This window comes from Dipodomys spectabilis, unplaced genomic scaffold (assembly GCF_019054845.1).
Source record: "Dipodomys spectabilis isolate Male_0828 unplaced genomic scaffold, ASM1905484v1 ptg000009l, whole genome shotgun sequence".
Classification (NCBI taxonomy): domain Eukaryota; kingdom Metazoa; phylum Chordata; class Mammalia; order Rodentia; family Heteromyidae; genus Dipodomys; species Dipodomys spectabilis.
This window is the reverse complement of record NW_024870686.1, coordinates 10,216,608-10,238,997: the sequence shown is the minus strand read 5'-3', so window position 1 is coordinate 10,238,997 and position 22,390 is coordinate 10,216,608. Positions and strand designations below refer to the sequence as shown.

At 36.3% G+C, this 22,390-nt stretch overlaps 1 protein-coding gene across 2 annotated transcripts in view; it reads left to right on the top strand.

Moving 5' to 3' along the window:
- Positions 1-1,715: 1,715 nt before the first annotated feature.
- Positions 1,716-22,390, top strand: part of Sgcz (sarcoglycan zeta) — a 285,789-nt gene continuing 265,114 nt past the window's right edge. For both annotated transcript variants that reach the window (XM_042701564.1, XM_042701558.1), the window contains exon 1: positions 1,716-1,910. In XM_042701564.1, the coding sequence (XP_042557498.1) occupies positions 1,716-1,910 (195 nt within the window). The remainder of the gene's footprint in view (positions 1,911-22,390) is intronic.

The following is a 22,390-nucleotide window of genomic DNA, read 5'->3' as shown; positions in this document are numbered from 1 at the left end:
TTTACTTAAGTAATAAAGTGAGCATTTAGGTTTTCTTGTCTTTAACCAAAGTTGACCAGTGCTATCGGAGAAAGGAATCAAACATTACTAGTCCAGTATTAACCTATGGGCAATTTTAGCATTCACAATTTGCTTCAATTGCTTTTCTCCTTAGAAACATACACCTGCAGATACCAAAAGTCTTCTGTATTTTAAGCGATCAATTCCATATTAACTTTTGTAAATAAAATTTACTGTTATTACTGTTGAGATTATTTTTGTTGTTTTTTTAAATGAGGTGTTACTGTGTCACCTAGAATGTTGTTTCAAGTCTCGTGAGAGATAAGATCACAATAATGCATCACTGTAACTGGTACCATAGGAATTTTTAATTTGATACACATATGAAAATCAATCTAAGAAAAATAAAAAACAATCACTGTCCTACATAAACATCACATTTTCTAAAAACTAATTTCTGTGCTCAGTATGTAGATGTTATGTTGAAAATTGTATAAAATAATTTTATTTTAGAAAATCCATTGAATTTTCCCTTCCCATGTTTATAAATTATATGACAGTAAATGGCACATTTGGTTTCTGAAATTAGGTTGCAATCTAACCTTACCAAGAAATACCAGATTGGTACCTTTAAAACTGATTTCTCCTTATGTCATTATCAGAAAAATATAGTGATCATAATAGACTATATTTCTGTGTTCTTTTAGAATTCAATTTTATCCTAAGTAACTGAAATACAGTTTAAATAATGAATAATTTCTGAATAACAAATTTAACTAGGTAAACAACTCTAATTTAACTTTATCTACATAGGTTTGTGTTAGTACACTGATATTTTTATTGAAACATTGATACTAAGCACTTTATTCCTGTGGTTTTAGGGAGAGGTACAGAAAAGCCTTCTGATAAATTTGACCTCTGACTGTCACAAAATATGAATGAAACCTAATACAAGAGCTTAGAGCTGAGTGGATTAGTTGTTTTATAAAACACTGTCTACAGAGCTAACTGCCCAGAATATCTTGAGAGACGAGTTTCTTTTGGGATTGGGAAACCTCTCTGGAAATAACAAATTTCTTATAGATCAAACAATCAATTAAATAGCTCTCATAAGCAACATTGATTATAATGACTTGAGGGTGTTTGTGACATCTTAATTAGACAAGAATAAGTATTGAGCATTTTCTGGACATTATTTTAAATTACCTTATTCTTTATTAAAAAGAGTCATGAGTCTTATTTTTAATGTTTTCTTTCTCCCCCTCCCTCCCTCTTGTATTTTCTTCTTTTTACTCCTTTCTTTCCTTTCTACTTCCCTACTGCCCTTCCTCTACTCCTTCTTGTCTTCCTGCCTTCATTCTCTCTTCTCCTTCCTTGCCTCCCTTCCTTTTCCTTCCATTTTTCCTTATTTCTTTCCATTCCTTTTCCTTCCTCTTTCCTTCCCTTCCTCTTCCCTTCCCACTTTCTTTTTTCTTCTTTCTTCATTCCATCTTTCCCTCCCTTTTCTCCTTCCTTCCTTTCTTTCTTATTTTCCTTCCTTCTTTCACTCCCTTTCCTCCATTTTCTTCCCCTTCCTTCGTTACTTCCTTTCTTCCTCCATCCCCTCCTTCCTTCTCTCCTTTCTTGGTCCTTGCCTTCCTTCTGCCTTTCCCTCTTCCCTTCCATACTACATTCCACCTCTCTATCTCTTTTTTCCATTCTTGCTTTCTTTTCAGATGACACGAGAACAATATATCCTAGCAACACAACAAAACAACCTACCCAGAACCGAAAATGCACAACTTTATCCAGTGGGAATTTATGGATGGCGAAAGAGGTGCTTATACTTCTTTGTCCTTCTGCTGTTGGTTACCATGATAGTTAACTTAGCCATGACAATATGGATTTTGAAAGTTATGAATTTCACTGTGGTAAGTACCACCATGATTTTACATCTATTCGCTTTGGGTTCAGAGAATATCCACCTGTTCTTTTTAACATTTCAACTCAAATTTGATCATTACAATCTTTATCAATATGTGTCTTTAAATTTCCCAAAGAATTGTATTTTATTTTATGGTGAAATTTTATATGTTCAGCCATGACACACATGATATTACTACCTATTATTTAGGATGGAAGTTTACATTGATATAGCACAGCACTTTGATTCATTAGAAATGTAGAAGTTAATTAACCGGTAATCATCAGTCAGTGGTTGTTATAGCTGTAATTCTAAGAAATGACTTTTAAAAGATATTTCACATTAAAATTAATATTATAAATTACAAGAGACTTTGAGTTTTCCCATATAGATTACAACCACTTTAATGGTACTCACTTTATATATAATGTACTACATGATGGAATTTAAACTCCATGTCTTTTCTTGGGTTGCACCGATCAATAGCTATAACCATTGCTTCATGATACTACTATTCTTCCAGACCCCATATTAGTCAAGAGAAGATGAACCAAAGTCAATTTTATCAAAATAAATAATAGCAAAATGATACTGTAAATTATTGATGAATTTGGCTTCTGTCTATTGAATATGTGCAATAAACTTATAAACATGTCTTACTAGCAAAACCTCATTGTTTACTCACCATTTAGCTCCTTTTACATTTCTCCTTAATTGTTTTGCCTCTTCTAGTTTAGCCATTCTTCTGGTTTTCACTTGGATGCCATAGATAAAGTCATAGTCGGGCAGGTGTCTCTCACATGCTGGTCACAATGTTACTATTGTTCATTATCCACGGCATCCTCAGGAAGGATCCAAAGCTGGCTACTAAATTTCACAGATATTACTCTATTGGTCTTTTTTAAAAACTCTGCTGAGTATTGATTTAGCAACGATAGTTTATTTCAGAATTTAGTATGCCTACTTCTAACTTGAGATAAAGTATGAACAGGAGAATTGAGTCCAGTATATTGTTCCATTACAGGGCACTACACAAACGATGTCCATAAAGAACCTGAGAGCACCAGAATCAGACACTATGTTGAAAATGAACTTTACAACTTCAGGAGCTGGGGGTAGGGGAGGGAGGAGTAGGTGGGGAAGAAAGGGATCATAGGGAAAAAAACAAAAGAGGGGGTAACAATGCTGGATAGGAAATGTACTCACTACCTTACTCATGCAACTGTAACCCTTGTGTGCAGTAGCTTTACAATAAAATTTTTTTTTCAAAAGAACCGAGAGGGCATGTAGCTTGTCCTTCCATAGAGAAAAATCTGTCAATTGCAATAAAATAACATACTCAAGGGGAAAAAATGAGCTGAATTGTTTCCACCTTTCCTAATACAGTACAAATCTTGGAAGGTGTTTGTAAAGATTAATACAGAAAAAGAAGAGCAGGAGACTGTATATTCTGAAGTTTAGAAAAACATAATCATGGTCTATAGATAGATGTGGTAACAGGCTCATAGCTAAAGACAGATGAGACTATGATGTCTCGAGGTGGAGCTGGGATGTAGCAGGTAAATTATTGCTGAGAAGGCTACAATGCTTGATAAGAAATGGACTCATTATCTTGCCCATGTATTTGTAACCCCTCTGTACAGTATTTTCACAATAAAAAAAATAACTGTCAAAAGTAAAAAAATAAAAAAATAAAAACCCCATGCAGCCAGGTGCTGATGTAGGCTGAGATCTGAGGACCGTGGTTCAAAGCCATCCCGTGGAGGAAAGCTGTGAGACTCTTATCTCCAATTAGCCACAAAAAAAACCAGAAGTGGTTGTAGAGCACTAGCCTTGAGCTGAAAAGCTCAGAGACAATGCCAAGGCCCCCAAGAACAACCAAAAACAACAACAACAACAAAGAAAACAATCCCATGCAAATGCATGAGAAACCTCTTTTGTTCAAGAAATTGTTGACTGCATGTCCACTCTCATTCAGGAATTGCTTGGCTCTCCACTGGGCCCTCCATTCTGAATACTATGTCTATAGTATGTCTATTTTCCTTCATTACTTCAATGGTTCATTTAACACGTAGTGGAGGCAGACCTCATCCATCTGATAATTTTTTTTTTGCCACCTAAACTAGCACTTGCTGACAGCTGCTTTCTCAACTTCATTTGTTACTAAACAAATGTATAAATGAAACAAAAGACACAGAAGAAAGAAAAGTTTGCACAAACATGTTTAAATTTGAATGATTTCTTCTTCTGTCCAAAGACATTGTTTAACTCATCAAATTGGACACCACTCTCTCACTCCAGAAAGCTTTATTTGTATCCAGGGACCAAGATGTGGGAATGTTCAAGTTCAAGCTTGCAAGTTGTTCAAGCATATTTAAATTAATTAAGAAAATATACTAAGCACATAATTACATCACTGCATGACTCACACTCTAGGTGCCTTCCCCATGCTGAAGCCAAGGCCAGCTGAGCCACGGATGAGAAATAATTGAAGCTTTGCCTGTGTTCTCAGGGTTTTTATCACCCATTGAGCTATCTAATTTCAACCTCAGCTGGCCAAAATACAAATGTTAAGTCTTAGCGATAATGAAAAGGTATTGTTTCCATAGGAGTCCTGGTAGTCTTTGCATATTTCACTTGTGATAGTTTTTTTTTTTTAATTTTAAGATCATAACTTACTTTCTTATTATCAAAAGGAAAATTATATTTCCTTCAATCATGAAAAAACATTTTCATGTAACTAGAGTAAATGGAGAGATGATGCAATTATTGGATAACAATAATTGTATAATGTATTCCAATGTAGTCATTCATAATTGTCCAAAGCAATACAGTATTAAATAATTAGTTACACATTATTGAAGTTCTGAATACCACAGATTAAGTTGTTCATACTTGAAAAGTGTAAAATAATTTGTAATCCTCTTACATAAGAACAGAAAAAAAATCAGTTTTACATGTTCACTAGTCCGTTATGTTTGGATCTATCTCAAGAGTGAGTACCAAAGACCAGTTGCCACTCTCTAGCAAGAAGCAGAAAATGATGTGTGAATTGTTTGGGTAATACTATTGATCCGCACAAAATGTATTTTACTTTCATTAGAACTGTTGCCATCCAACACATCAAAATATGTGGTTGTTAACATCTTTTATTTGCTGAAACTGAGCATGTTATTGTCATCAAAATATTGTATTTTCAGCATGGCACAGATAGCTGCTGGCCTGTTTTCTGATTCTGCTTAAAGTCCAGCATTAAGGCAAGACTCTGTGATCAAGAGGGCTGATATGTCCTTATTAGCTTCTGTTTCTCATTTTGTGGAAAATAAAAACATTCTTCCTATTGAGATACCCAGTTGCAAAGAACCAAAGAAAAGGAAATGAGTTCATACTACATGGTGAAAGCCAGGATAGATATAAATAATAATTTCCTGGCTATGAGTTGATAAATACAAGAATAAGTTGAAGATGGTGAGTTTGAAATTTCATTCTCCCAAGATCAATAGGACTCAACTACTTGGTGCTTTGTTGTTGTTGTGTTGATTATCCTAAAATTTTTGTGGCTTAATACAAATGGATTAAACTAAAATGAGAGCTAAACTGGCTCAGGTCTTACAGTCTCAGCTACTTAGGAGGTTGAGATGTTGGGATCATAGGTGAAGGCCAGCCTAGGGAGAAAATAAACAAGTGAGACCTGTTCTTGATGAAGAGCCTGATATCCCAGCTACATGGAACTCTAACATAGTTAAAACATATCCAGGTATGTGCCTAGAAGGAAGTGAGCTGTGGTCTGAAAAATAATAAGCAGAAATCATGGCTGAAGGAGAGTATGTGGAGCAGCAGTAAGATTACCTGCCTAGCAATCAGAAAGTCCTGACTTGACCCTGCCTGGCCTCCAATAATGGACTAGCCTAGTAACACTATCAAATACAGACCTTCTCCTTAGGGACTACCCTTTCTAGGATTCAAATCTCATTGTAAATTAATTAGCTCTACACATTTATCCAGCAAGTTCTTATATTTATCAAATGAATTTATGGTACCTAGTATCTACAGATATTTATCAGTTTTAAGTAACCATCATCATCATAGTTTCTATATATTTATTTAGCAGTTCTGAAGTTTGAACCAAGGCCTTCAAAACTTTAGACTTTCATGCGACCACATGAGTTATGCTTCTTATCCTCTTTATGTTTTATTCAATACATTTTCATCTATATGAACAATGAAAGCAGGGTATACAAATTTGATAAACTAAATAAGTTATGAGAGTTACTAGAGAATTGCAGGACACAAAAGAGACAAACATAACTAGGGAATTAGAAATGTTATTTCAATATTTTTGATTAACATCCACTATGAAATCAATAATCAAGTGAAAATAATAATGATTCACTGTGATCTGAGAGCAAAAGGAAAAGAAATAGGCAACATGATCAAGAAAAATAAAACATTATAGCCGGTGCCTGTGGCTTACACAGATCTGAAGATCACAGTTCGAAGTCAGCCCAGACAGGAAAGTCCCTCAGACTCTTCTGTTTTGATTATTGTTATTGTACAGAGGGGTTACAGTTAAATAAGTCAGGTAATGAGTACATTTCTTTTTGGGCAGTGTTGCCTCTTCCCTTGTTTTCTCCTTGTTTTTCCCTCCCCCAAATCTCCTCACACCAGTTGCATAGTTCATTTTCACCGTAGTGTCTAGTGAGTAAAAGTCTCCAATAAAGTCTTGCTGTTTTCTCCAGGTTGTATAGGACCACCTTCCTCCTATTTAGACTTTCAGTGTTGCTGAAATGATAAGAGAGTACCACGTTTCCTGCTTCTTATTGGATAAGAATGAGAAAAAAATCTCCTGAATTTTTTTTCTTTCTTCTTTTTTGTTAGGGCTGTCCTCCAGTAGTGATCCATTTGGTCAGCATCTTTCCATGGATAGGATTGTAGGTGTGAGCCACTATATTTAATTCCATATCTTTCACTAGGGCTCAGTTTATGCACAAAATGTTGATTACATATCATATTATCCAATAAATCACCTGGAATGTAATGTGTGCTTCATTTCGACATGAATGGAGGACTAAATAGGAGAATATTGGTCCAAGGATAATCCTCAGAAAACAAGCATAAAGCCTTAGCTAGAGCAACTAAAGCATAATAAGCCTGGGTACATGTCCTAAATGGCAGAAAAGTGGTCCACACTTATGTGTAGAGTCCTGAGTTCAAACCCCAGTACTTCCTTAAAAATTGCAAAATTTCTTCAGATTATTTATACTGCTAAAAATAAGTAATCATAGTGGTAGCTGCCACTGGGTTTAACCTTTTGTATCCAAATTCTGGCAAATACATTTCTAGCTATTTTACCTAAGATGAGTTAACCTGTGGCTACGTTTCCTCTTTTATGACATGGGTGTAATATTATTTCCTATTTCATCAAGTTGTTGATTAAAGAACAAAAATGTAAAAAGTGAATCAGGTGCTGGTAGCTCACGTCTAGCTACTCAGGAGGCTGAGATCTGAGAATCGTGGTTCAAAGCTGGCCTGGTCATGAAAAGAGACCCTTATCTCCAAAAAACCATCAGAAAACCAGAAGCAGTGTAGTCCCTCAAGTGGTAGAGCACTCACCTTGAGCTGAAGAGCCAAGGGACAGCACCCAGGCCCAGAGTTCAAGCCCCATGACTGACCAAAAAAGAAAGAAAGAAAGAATGTTCTCCAAAAGTCTCTTGCATATAACAGTCTGCTATTTATTGTTACTTCTACTCGTTTTTTTTTTGTTGTTGTTGTTTTGCTGAGGCAACTTCACAGATATTTCATCTACCATGTGAATTAACCTGACTCTTCCTTTTGACATTATTCATGAAACAATCATGAACGCACAAGAGAATCTCAGAAATGCCTGTGAATGAATTAATAAGTAAATAAAAGAGGGAATTTATCTTGTCAATACCGAGAATGTGCTTAAAGATCAAGAGCACAAACTGGGGGCTGGCCTGACTCACACCAGGCTCCATGCCTGGCTGCTCAGCAGGTTCTTGTGGTGCCCTCACCTCATGTCTCTGGCTCTAGTGTCTTCGTGTGGAAAGTCTAAGGCTTACCTCAGGGGATTTTGGAAGCACTAAGTGAATGAAGCCTGGTAAAAACTCTGAAAATAGATTCAGAGAGCAAGCACTTTTGTATGCATTATTAGCCATTAATAATTAGAGCTATTTCAGCTGATAGATTTGGCCAAGGAACATGGCTTATTTCCTTGGGATGTTGTCAGATAATAAAGATTCTTAATGCAAACCTAATTTAATGCTGAAATATAACAAAATTTTAGGCTAAACAATGAGCCTGTAACTCCTAACTACTGAAAAGGGTAAGACCTGGAGCACACTGTTTCAAGACCCCCATCTACATTAACTAGAAGAATGCTGGATGGAGCCACAGTTCATGAAGTAACAGTGCCAATACTGAGCAAAAAAGCCAACCAAGAGCTGTAGGCCCTGAACTCAAGCTCCTGTATAGGAAACAAGTAAAAGAAATAGGTTAAAAGGATTAGGCTAGAGGCACACCTGAAGTGCTAAGCAATCATATAGCAATACATAAGCCTAAGTTTAAACCCACCGTATCACCAATAAAAAACAGTTAAAGAGGACCAGTACAGCTACCAAATATAGACACTGGGTAGAAGATATGAGACTGTTTATTTTTTTATATAAATACTGTTTGAAAGCAAACGTTCTGCATTCTTTCAATCAGAATTCATCTTCTTTCTGTAACATTTTGCAGTCTAACAGTTAAAAATTATTTGGAGAATACAGTAGGCTTTCTGTTCTTGATACCACATATTCTGAGATTACATTTTTCTTCTCATTTTTTTTTACTCTTTGTTATATTAAAATAGTTGTACACAAAGGAGATTTACTTTAACATGTCAGTTTGGGGGTAGAATGCCTCTTGATCAATGTCATCTGTTTTGTCATTCTCCCCCAATTATCCCAACCTCACCCATCCCATCAAGTTGTCTAGGTCCTTTTTCATGGACTACATTCACCATCCGTGCCCTCTCCATTCATCCTCCCCTTCTCCTTAACCATATCCTGTTTTCTTAGTGATCAGAGTATTAAATTATTTTCTGATATAGTCATTGTACCCTGAATTATTACATCAGAAAACTCTGAAGAATAACCTTTAGACTATATTTTAAAGGTGAAAACCAAGTTTCAGATCCCAGGGGAACCTAGTTGGCATGCAATATATTTGATAATATAATACATTTTACAGATCAGATCTTACTGAATTTCACAACAAAGGGATCACTGTATCCCCTGAAGATGAACATGCAGGGGATTGGGGAAATTAAGCTTCCCAAGATCACACTGATGAGCAAAGACACTAGATTTCCTGTTCTTTTTAGCACATTTTATGGTATTGTTATTAAAATCAGAGTTAGATTATTTCAATATGCTTTATTGAGTGGTTTAACTCCCTGTAAATCTGTCAGTACATATAATACAAATCTCTAAAAGGGTAAATATAATGTCACTGTTTGTGTGTGTGTGTGTGTGTCTGTCTGTCTGTCTGTCTTGGGGCTCAAACTCGGGTCTGTGTGTTCTCCCTGAGCTTCTTTTGCTCACTCTATGCTTGAGCCACAGGTCCACTACTGGCATTTTTGGTAGTTTGGTGGATTCTTACAGACTTTCCTGCCCAGGTTGGCTTCAAACAGTAATCCTCAGATCACTGAGGTTTATGGGCAAAAATCATCTCAATATTCCCAACTACTAATTAGATGGAAGAATATTCCATGGTGAGTACCTGAGTCGTGAAAGCTACTCTTGTAAATTGTAAGTGTTTGGAGTTTAGCAGAGGAAGATATTCCCCTCTTTCTCCTCTCCCATTCCCTCTCTCCCTTTCTCCCGCTCTCCCTCCCCCCCTCTCCCTCTCTCCCTTTCCCTCTCTTTCTCCTCTCTATCCCTGTCGCTCCTTCTCCCTCTCCCCCTCCCCTTCCTCTACCTTTCCCTTTCCCTCCCCCCCTCTCCCCTCTTGCTGTCTCTCTGTCTCTGTCTCTCTGTTTCTCTCGCTCTCTCTCACTCTCTCTCGCTCTCTTGGATGCTACCACTTAACTATTTCCCCCATGCTACCCTACAGCTCCACTTCCAATTTTATTTATTTTGTTGTTGTTTCTTTTTCATATGGTTACTTGGATATAAGCGTTTTATGCACTTTTCTGCCCTGGCTGGTTGAAAACCACAATCCTCATATCTCAACCTCTGGCTAGCTCTTGATGAGGCAATAGTCCTTATTAATGGCATCTTTAACCAAATAAATGATGGATTCTAAAAGTCTATTTTAGCCCTGTGATTATTATCAAGTCTTTGCATTATTTAAACTAATTGGCCATGATAACAGACCACTTTGAAAATGATTGAGGGTCATAGTTTTGGTCCATTCTTTGGACTGCCATCTTCACTTTCCCAATTCATTCCTCAGTACATGGACCGTGGCCCTCACCCCAGAGTGAGGTGGGCAGCGGCTTCTGGGGAGAAACTCCAACTCTGCGGGTGAGTGCCAGCAGCAGGGAGCTCTGCCGCCCCTGAGTGTGGTGTGAGTGGATTTATTACAGAGTCCATGATAGTGAATAATACAGTTAATGTTGCAAGACTGCTTCCATTATAACCCTCTGTTTGTACCTCCTCATAATTTCCTGACAAATTGTCCCTCTCAGATGAAATCTTTCATGCTTAGTTTTAGCCCAGCAGTACATTTTCTTTCTTTGACTTTATAAAGAAAAATTTAGTCATTTTCATCCAAGTTCAATCACCTACCAAGCGATCGTTCTTTTGAACTGATATAAACTATAAAAATGGAGGCAGAATGTAAGTCACAAACTGTTATATGCCATGTGACTAAAGAAGTTTATTAGGATACCATATATATGTATAAGTATATGTATTCATGTATATATGGCTATATATATACAAAAAGCAGAAAATTATTCATGGAGTTAAAAAGCTATAGATATTAAAAAAACCTTTCAGTGCTTATGTTTAATACATTATAAAAATATATCTGAGCTGGAAATGAGAGGAGAGAGAAGTCTAAAATGTTGCAATCATTTGATAGGTATATAGCTCATAGGCAGGTCATAAGAATCCAAATGTCATTGTAATTCATGAACTGTATGTATATCAATTCATCTACTTATTGCTACAAAAATAACATATGTTAGTTTCACTATTTTAGTGGGAATTTTTTGGAGAAAAGTTTTATTTTTGAAATTAAAATAAGGATACTTACTTTAAGAACGACTAATACTTTTATACTCTTGTGTATAAAGAAAAGTAATCACCTGCTTTTCAAAAACTGAGCCTAAAATTTATCATATTAGTTATTTCCAAGGTTATATATAATAAATTGGTCCTATTAGTCAATTCATATGTTCCTCTTTTGAATAATAATGGTTTAGAAACTCATCTCAGACCAAATAAATACTAGTACAGTTACATGGAAGCAGATTTGCTGTGAAGTGTTTTGTCCCTTCTGTTTTTTAAAATAAAAATATTTCTGGAAATGACCATTAAAAATTCCTTTTGGTTATTACTGTAATCCAGAAACTGTTTCTTTCAGCTAATGATTGGAGCGTCAGAGTAAGTTTGCTTTCATACCCATAAGCATGGGAAGAGTGCATGACACATCTCTTAGAGTGTCACACATCTCACACATCTCAACTTGGATTTTGTCTTTTTTTGGTTTTTTTTTTTGGGGGGGGGGCCCAGTCGTGGGGCCTGAACTCTGGGCCTGGGCGCTGTCCCTCAGCTCTTCAGCTCAAGGCTAGTGCTCTACCACTTGTGCCACAGCGGCACTTCCAGCTTTTTTTTTTTTTTTTTTGCTTATGTGGTGCTGAGGAATCGAGCCCAGGGCCTCAAGCATGCAAGGCAAGCGCTCTACCACTGAGCCACCTTCCCAGCCCTCAACTTGTTTTTTAAAGTTCAGTAATTGAATAATGCCATTTGAGAAGGGCATCTCTGTTTTCTTGCAAAACATTTTTTTTCACAGTCTAGAAATCTGGTTGTTTAGGAAAACTTAAAACTATCTCTTTTTGTTATTGTAAGCACTGATACCCTTGTCATCTTAACTTCCATCTCTCTTGCCTCTCTCTTTTCTTTTTATTTTTATTTTTTATTGTGAAAATACCATACAGAAGGGTTACAATTTCATGGGCAAGGTAACTTGCCTCTCTTTTTCTATATCTGTCTTTCTCTCTAGCAAACATATATCATATATTATACCCACAATTTATAATGTGTGTACCAGCCCTTGTTTTTATCCTTTTTAGTTATTCTAATACATATTTAAATAAAATAAGCTCTTGTCTCTGGGTTCAGAAAACTATTTGTTATAGTGGAATTAAAAAATATATATAGGGATCTTTAGACCTTCATATATTTTTTTTCTTTTTTCTGTATGTGTGTGATAAAGAGAGAGAGAAAGAGAAAGAGAGATAGAGAGAGAGAGAGAAAGAGAGAGAGAGAGTGAGAGAGAGAGAGACAGAGAGAGAGAGAGAGAGAGAGAGAGAGAGAGAGAGAGAGAGAGAGAGACCTGTGGGGCTTAAACTCATGGACTGGTCACTGACCCCGAGCTTTTTTACACAAGGCTAGCAATCTACCACTTTGAGCTACAGTGCAACTTCCTGCGTGGGCTAGTTGATCCTCAGATCTCAGTCTCCTTAGTAGGTAGGATTACATGTGTGAGCTACTGGCACCTCATATTCTGCTATATTCTTTTTCATTTGCTTGAACTCACATATGCTCTTTTGCATAAAATACACTTTTCAGAGAATGGCAGCATAGAGAAATGCCTGTCACTGAAACTAGAAGACTGAAATCAAAGAGAAAAACCAAAGAAATCTGGAGCTTTATGAGATTTTTTTCCATAAAGTAACAACAGCATAATCTGTGTTTAATAACCAGCAAGGTATCAATTTACAAAGTAATGTGAACTTCTGACTGCCTATCTGGTCAAGTGAGTAGGAAAAGTTAATTAATCTGAGCACTGTGTAGTTGCATTCAGACATGAAAAAGAGTTTCCAGTTCACTTTTCTGATATTACTAAATACATACATACATACATACATACACACATAAGGATATGTAAACCTATATATTTATTCACATACAATATGTATACACATACACTCACAAACACACCCAATTATGTCTATTTGACCCTCTCTTTGGACACCTGTAAAAAATATCACTATGCTTCCATTTAAATTTTCATAAAGAAAAGGTTAGTAACTATGAAATTGTTCTGCATTGGTGCCTGGTCTTCAAGACCATCCAATGGCTGATGATATTTGACATTTGTATGGCCAAAAGGGCTACTTTCAGCTTAAAGGACCAAGATATTCCTTTCAAACTGATTATCTAAACACAGTTTCAAACTGTTTCAAAATAAAAATTTGTCGGTGTTTAATGTAGGAAATTCTCTATGTTATTTAGTGATTTTTACCTGAAGACTTTGATATCTCCCATCACTCACTTCATAGACTTACAAACATAATAAAGAATAAAATGTATTCATATTTGAAGAAGATTCAAATATGTAGGCAGTACTAACCTGATGTACAACTACAAAATCAATGAAGAGTCTTTAAAATCAAAATGCACATGCATCACATGTGTGCTGAATATTTAAAACAAATACTCTAAACTCAAGAAATAAACAACAAAAAAACATAATAGGAAGGTCCTTAAAAATGACTATATTTAACAAGAAATTTATCTGCATATTTTCTCATTTTGCATGAAATGCAATTTCAAAAGTATAAGAATTTTCCAAAACATCCTGAAATTAAAAATGCATATATGCTGAATATTGTTATCACTTAAAATAATTTACGTGTACTTAAGTTGCTTGAATCTAGGAGGCTATTTATTCTTAGTCTCTTAAGAAAGTAGATTCTTTTGATCCTAACCACTAGCTAAGTGGTTAAATCCTTCTGTCTCAAAAAGAATAGAGAAGCCAGGTGCCGGTGGCTCATGCTTGTAATCCTAGCTACTCAGGAGGCTGAGATCTGAGGATTGTGGTTCAAATCCAGCTTGGGCAAGAAAGTCCCTGAAACTCTTATCTCCAATAAACCACCAGAAAACTGGAAGTGCCTTGTGGCTCAAGTAGTAGAGCTCTAGTTTTGAGCTGAAGAGCTTAGGGATAGTGCCCAGGCCCAGAGTTCAAGCCTCATGACTGACAAAAAAAAAAAAAAAAAAGAACTGAGATGATAATGCAGAACACTGTCAGCTGCTTATTGATAATAGTCATGAAATTATTACAATTAGAGGATTGCTTAAACCCTTAGAAAATTTTATACACCACCATCAATTGCATTGTTTAGATAAAAATTACCTATTATATATTTAGATATTACAAGCTTGGGAAATATTTCATCCTTAGTAGCAGAAGTATGCACATAATTGTGCTTCATCTTTTCTAGAAATGTACATCATTACTACCGTTAATGGTAAGGCTATACATTACTCTATTGAATTGTATAGATTATTAGTAGAAAATTCATAAGGAAATCCAGAGATTCATATCCTTTCTTATTAATTTATGTGTATTGCGGGGTGTGGGTTTGTGTGTTGTTTTGTCTGGTGGCATATTGTATGCTTCCCCAATAATCTTACAGGTGTATTAATTTGTCTTTTTAAAAATACATTTTTGTTTTGAAGTGGTAGGATTTGAATGCAAGGCCTCAATAATATTATGCAGGTATTTAAATAATTGAGCCATATAAACAATATCTTTATGCTTTAGTTATTTTCAAATAGAGCCTTGATTTTCTCCAAGCCTCAGGCTGGCTTCTTATATCTACTTTTTTTTATTATTTTATTTTTTTATTGTGAAAATACTGTACAGAGGGGTTACAATTACATGGGCAAGATAATGAGTACATTTCTTATCAAGCATTGTAGCCTCCTCCTTTGTTTCCCCTTCCCATCCCTTCCCATCCTCCCCCCGCCCCCCCAGCCCAATCCTTCCCCCCCCCCCCCCCCCCCCCCGCCCTCCCCACCAAAGTTGTAAAGTTCGTTTTCGACATAATGACTTGTACATCTCATTGTTGCAATGGGTCCACCTGTATCCCTATTTAAACGATTTGCTTTTCCCCTTCCCCTACACAAATTATACCAACATCAAATACTGTAAAAGCAGGGATTATACTGTGGGGGAGGGACATACATAGCAACAAAGAAATAATCTTATAAATGTGTTAGAAACAATCACATGAAAGAAAAAAAAACATTTGAATACATATCTTAGGGTTCATTTCCCTAACATCACCTTATCTGACCTTTTCTGCTTGACTCAGACATATACTAGATATTGCAAATAAGGGAAACCATGGGACCTATGTTTCTTTGCACCTGGCTTACTTCACTTAATATAATTTTTTCCAAGCCTTTCCATTTCCTAACAAATGGGGCAATGTCATTCTTTCTGATGGAGGCATAGAATTCCATTGTGTATATATACCACATTTTCTTGACCCTTCATCTACTGAGGGTCATCTGGGTTGGTTCCATATTTTAGCTATGGTAAATAATGCTGCAATAAACATAGTCGTGCTAGTTTGCTACAAATTTTTCTATGCTGTCCTCAAATCAGTTATTAGAGGTACCAGGCAATTCTTAAATGCCTTGTCATTTCTTAAATTTACCTTTTCTCAACTGTAAATCTTACAGACTCAAACATATCATTTTATTATTATATTGTGGGTAACATCTTACTTTATTTTAAGCCCACATGCACTTATTCTTAATACTCACATATATGACTGATGCTAATCAGAAGAAAAACTTTCTAACTCAAGTAATATATAACTGTCTTTGGTACATAGTAACACAATATTTATTGCTGTAGGAAGATATACTTTGGAATTTTTTTAATAAACATAGGACCAAAACCAGATAGTAAAGTGAATCCTTTACTTGAGATTATTGAAAAGAAATTACTTAAAATCTCCTCAAAGATCAGATTTTCCAATATAGTGCTTGGGTTGGCCTTACAAAGTTTACCCCTGGGCTTTTACTGTTTCTTGAACAACTTCTGGTGGAGCTGTTTTACTTTCCAGATCAGTTATTAAATTCAGCTGGGCAGTTTGTAAATTCTGAAGGCTTAGAAATTCCTGCAGAAAGCATTGCTAACTAATTAGAGTAGATGGTTAAGACACAAGCATAGTAGTAGTCCAATGTTCCTAGTTCATTGACTGTCCTGGACTTTTCTGAAGTATTTGCACATTAGTAACACTCTTTCAATCTCAGTTTCCTTTAATATAGTTGGAAATACAATAATTCTAGCATCATTAACCAGCTGGATGCAAAGGTGCAAGGAATTATTATCCAGCTATGAAAGGACTTTGATATAAAAGAAAGAATTCAATGTCAATAAAATGCTATCCACTCATTTACTCTACTCAAAAATAGTGTCTGTAATAATATGATTCGAAGGGAAACAAGTGAAAGTATTACCTTGTTATTTATTTACTCACATGCTTATATATGTATACAACCTCTGAGCCTCAAGAATTCTAGGCAAAGACTCTACTACTAAATTACATCCCTAATCTTTCTTCCTTTCTTCCTTTCTTTTTTCTCTCTATTTCTTTCTTTCTTTCTTTCTTTCTTTCTTTCTTTCTTTCTTTCTTTCTTTCTTTCTTTCTTTCTTTCTTTCTCTCTTTCCTTCCTTCCATTCTTCCATTCTTTCTTTCTTTCTTTCTCTCTTTCTTTCTCTCTTTCTTTCTCTCTTTCTCTCTTTCTTTCTCTCTTTCTTTCTTTGCCTGTTCCAGGTCTTGAACTGAAAATCTGGAAGCTGTCTTTCAACTATTGAGCTGAAGACTACTATTCCACACTAGAGCCATAACTCCACTTTATTTATTTATTTATTTATTCACTCATTCATTAATTCATTTTGGTGGTTAACTGGAGATAAGAGTCTCAAGTACTTTTCTATCTAAGCTGGCTTCCAACCATGAATCTTAGATTTCAGCCTCCTGAGTAATTAGAATTACAAGTGTGAGCCACCTGTGAGTGAGCCACCTAATTTTTGTTTATTTTTGAAAGATAGTATCACTATTTAGCCCAGACTGACCTTGAACCCCTCAACATTGATATGGCACTGGGATTACAGTCTTACACTACAACAACTAACCTATCTTTTTTTTTTTTAACTATTTGACTATCTCTGAAATACATTTACCTCTTCCTAAAGCCATACACATTTGCATGTGTGTGTCTCTTCCAATGACTAATTATTAGATATTGATATTTTTCAATATATAATAGTAATACATTTTACATTAATTTATTTTCAAATGATGTTTCATTTTCCTCTAATTACAATTACATTGAACTGCCTGACGCCATTGGCTGACTAATGTATCCTAGCTATTTAGAAAGCTGACATCCAAGGGTTTCAGTTCAAAGCAAGCCTAGGCAGAAAAATCTGTAAGATTCTTACTTCTAAAAAAACTACTCCACAAAAAACTAAAAATGGAGCAGTGGCTCAATGGGAGAGCACTAGCCTTGAGCAAAGAAGCTCAGGCCCTGAATTTAAGCCCGAGGAATGGAACAAAAAATAAATTACATTGAACTATTCAATGAATATTGGAAGGAAAGAAATTTTTGGTGACTAGTTGTTAGTTTTATTGTGATAGAAATCAGTGTAAAGTAAATTAATTGGCAATAGTTTATAGAATAGTTTTCCTACTTAACTTGAATAAATATGCCCTGACTAAATATTCTCAATTATTTTATAAAAATGTCAAAAGTCAACACACTTATAACAGAGGTTTCTATTTTATGACTGCATATATATTCGTTTCCTCCATGGTTACATTAGTTTTCTTCCTTTTTATGATAAATATATTTCTGCTTCTGATCAGGCTTATACACAAGCTCTGTTATTTTTCAAGAAGTTTATAAACAAAGTGTATTTATTTATTTGGGGGACCCTGCAAAATTGAATATAGGGCCTCTCGCTTGCAAGTTCAGAGCTCTACCATTGCAGACATGTCTCCTCCCTCCTTTTTTATCATTTTCAAAGCAGATAGGGTCTCACTTTATTCCCTGGACTGGATAAAACCATGCTTCTACTACTTATGCTTCTCTATGGGGATAAGAGTCACACTCCCCTGTGCCTACCCATTGTGCTTTCCCCATGGCTGAGACTGTCATAATATGGCATGATGCCTAGGTGTTGGATGAGATGGAGTCTCACAAATTTCCTTTTATCCAGGCTGGCTTCAAACCATGAGACCCTTTATGATCTCTGTCTTCCAAGTAGCTAGGTATGAGCCGCCATTACACCCAACCAAGAAGCTTAATAACCAAATTACTACTTCATTAAAGAATGTCATTAAGAGAATTTTTGGAAGGACCTAGAAAAAAGTGTTGAATGAATGAATGAATGAATGTCTTGTCACTCTCATTCTACCTCCTGGATTATTTCCTTTCTACCGAATGTGTAATTTTTCCCTCTTAGTTCTTATAAGCACATAAGTAATGATCAAAGCCTCAGATAAATCTGTGGTTGCAAAACAGGAACTGGAAAAAAATATCCAGTAATCAAAAGCCAAAAACAAAAGAGCCTTAATCTTTGGAAGACAATATTTTCTACAAAACATAAGGTAAAACCATCCACATTGTGCACAGAATTCCAGAGCAATCAGAAAATTCTTCTAATGACCAATGCAGAAGATACTTTCTTTTTTTTTCTTTTTTCTTTTTTTGGATCCAGTCGTGGAGCTTGAACTCTGGGCATGGGCGCTGTCCCTCAGCTCTTCAGCTCAAGGCTAGCGCTCTACCACTTGAGCCACAGCGCCACTTCCAGCTTTTTTCTTTTTGCTTATGTGGTGCTGAGGAATCGAACCCAGGGCCTCAGGCATGCAAGGCAAGCGCTCTACCACTGAGCCACCTTCCTAGCCCCCAGAAAATACTTTCAAAGTGATGAAATTCCGCAATTATATTTTCTATTGGTTATGCTTTTTTTTTTAATTGTGAAAATACCGTACAGAGGGGTTACAATTACATGGGCAAGATAATGAGTACATTTCTTATTAAGCATTGTTGCCTTCTCCTTTGTTTCGCCTTCCCATCCCTTCCCATCTCCCCCCTCTTCCTCCCCTCTCCTCCAACCCTCCCACCCCCCCTCCCCTGCCAAAGTTGTAAAGTTCGTTTTTGGGCATAACGATTTGTACATCTCATTGTTGCAATGGGTTCACCTGTATCCCTATTTAAACCATTTGTTTATTCCCTTCCCCTCCACAAATTATACCAACATCAAATACAGTGAAAGCAGGGGTTATACCGTGGGGTAGGGACATACAAAGCAACAAAAAAAATCATCTTATAAATATGTGAGAAACAATTGCATGAAAGCAAAAATATTTTTTTTAATTTTATTTTATTTTATTTGAGAACATACTGTACAGAGGGGTTACAATTACATGGGCAGGATAATGCATACATTTCTTACCAAGCATTGCAGCCTCCTCCTTTGTTTACCCTTCACCTCCCTTCCCAGCCTTCCCCCTCCCCCCCACCCAAACATACCCCCCCTTCCCCCCCCACCGACATTGTACAGCTGGTTTTGACATGACATTTTGTACTTCTCATTGTTGCAACAGGTCCACCTGAATCCTTAAACGACTTGTTTGTCCCCGTCTCCTCCACATGTTATACTGACATCAAATATAGTGAAAGCGGGGGTTACACTGTGGGGGAGGGACATACAAAGCAACAAAGAAATAATCTTATAAATGCGTTAGAAACACATGCATGAAAGAAACAAAAATATTAAAATACATATTTGAGGGTTCGTTTTCCTAACATCACATTCTCTGACTTTTTCCGCTTGACTCATACCTATACTAGATATTGCAAATAAGGGAAACCATGGGACCTATGTTTCTTTGGGCCTGGCTTACTTCACTTAATATAATTTTTTCCAAGCCTTTCCATTTCCTAACAAATGGGGAAATGTCATTCTTTCTGATGGAGGCATAGAATTCCATTGTGTATATATACCACATTTTCTTGATCCATTCATATACTGAGGGGCATCTGGGTTGGTACCATATCTTAGCTATGGTAAATAATGCTGCAATAAACATAGTTGTGCTGGTAGCTTTAGTGTGGCCTTGTTTGTGATCATTTGGGTAAATGCCCAAAAGTGGGATTGCTGGGTCATTGGGGAGCTCTATGTGGAGTCTTTTGAGGAACCTCCATACTGCTTTCCAAAGTGGTTGAACAAGTTTACATTCCCACCAACCATGAAGTAAGGTTCCTTTCTGTCCACATCCCCTCCAGCATCTGTTGTTGTTAGAGTTCTTGATTTTTGCTGTTCTAACTGGAGTGAGGTGATATCTCAATGTTGTTTTGATTTGCATTTCTTTTATGGCTAGGGATGTTGAACATTTCTTCATGTGTCTATTGGCCATCCTTCATTCTTCTTCAGAGAAGCTTCTCTTTAAGTCTTTCGCCCACTTACTTATTGGGCAGTTGTTTCTTTGAGGATTTGTTGTTGGGTGGTTTAATTTTTTGAGTTCCAAGTATATTTTAGATATGAGACCCTTGTCCGTTGTATGGCTAGTAAAGATCTTCTCCCAGTCCGTGGGCTTTCTATTGATCTTGCTAGCTATGTCATTTGCCCTGCAGAAGCTCTGCAACCTTATACAATCCCATTTGTCCAACCTTTCTTTGATTTGTTGTGTTTCCGGGTCTCTATTCAGAAAATTTCGGCCTGAGCCAAGGAGACCCAGGGTTTCTCCCATTCCATCCTGTAATGTTTTCAGAGTGTCTGCTTTGACTTCAAGGTCTTTGATCCATTTGGAGTTGATTCTGGTGCAGGGTGATATATAAGGATCTAGCTTTAGTTTTCTACATGTAGTTAACCAGTTTTGCCAGCACCATTTACTGAAGAGGCTGTCTGTCTTCCATTCTATTGTTTTAGCTCCCTTATCGAAGATTAGATGGCTATAGGTCTGTAGGTTCATTTCTGGGTTTTCAATTCTATTCCATTGGTCCTGAGGTCTGTTCTTATGCCAATACCAAGCTGTTTTGATTACTATGGCTTTAGAGTAGAGTTTGAAATTTGGTATTGATATTCCTCCAGCAGTGTTCTTTCCGTTGAGGAGCATTTTTGCTATTCGGGGTCTTTTATTGTTCCATATGAATTTTTGGATTGCCTCTTCTATTTCCTTGAAGAATGAGGGTGGAATTTGGATAGGTATTGCGTTGAATTTGTAGATAGCCTTGGGAAGTATTGCCATTTTCACAATGTTAATCTTTATAATCCAGGAGCATGGGAGGTTTTGCCATTTTTTAAGTTCTGTGTTGATTTCCTTTTTCAAGATTTTAAAGTTTTCATCATAGAGGTCCTTCACTTCTTTCGTTAAGTTAATTCCTAGGTATTTTATTTTTTGTGGGGCTATTACAAATGGAGTTGCTTTCCTAATTTCAGCCACACTTTTCTCATTGTTGGCATACAGAAAAGCCATTGATTTTTGGGGGTTAATTTTACAACCTGCTACTTTGCCAAAGTTTTGAATCAGCTTGAGTAATTTGGGCGTGGAGTCTATGGGATTCTTTAAATACAAGATCATGTCATCTGCAAAGAGGGAGAGTTTTATTTCTTCTTTCCCTATTTGGATCTCCTTTATGTCTGCATCTTGTCTTATTGCTGTAGCTAGGCATTCTAATACTAGATTGAAGAGAAGTGGAGAGAGTGGGCATCCTTGTCTTGTTCCTGAGTTAAGAGGAAATGGCTTTAGTTTTTCACCATTGAGTATAATGCTGGCTGTAGGTTTGTCATATACAGCTTTTATTGTATTGAGGAATGTTCCATGGATTCCTAATTTTTCCAAAACCTTCATCAGGAAGGGGTGTTGGATCTTGTCGAATGCTTTTTCTGCGTCTATTGAGACAACTATGTGGTTCTTATTCTTGCTCCTGTTGATGTGATGAATAATATTAATTGATTTGCGTATATTGAACCAGCTTTGCATCCCTGAAATGAATAATGTTTGATCGTGGTGTATGATTTTTTGGATGAATTGTTGAAGTCGGTTGGCCAAAATTTTGTTGAGAAGTTTTGCAATGTTCATCAAAGAAATGGGTCTATAGTTCTCTTTCTTTGATGAGTCCCTGCCTGGTTTTGGGATGAGGGTTATGATGGCTTCATAGAATGTGTTCGGTAGTGAGCTTTCTCTTTCAATTTCATTGAAGAGTTGGAGGAGAATTGGTGTGAGCTCTGCTTTGAAGGCCTTGTAAAATTCCTCTGTAAAACATCTGGTCCTGGACTTTTCTTAGCTGGGAGGTCTCTTATTGCTGTTTCTATTTCAATGCTTGATATGGGCCTGTTAAGATAGTTTAACTCATCTTGGTTTAGTTTTGGCATGTCAATATTTGCTAGGAAGAGGTCCATTTCTGTCAAGTTCTCAAACTTATTAGCATAAAGTTTTGA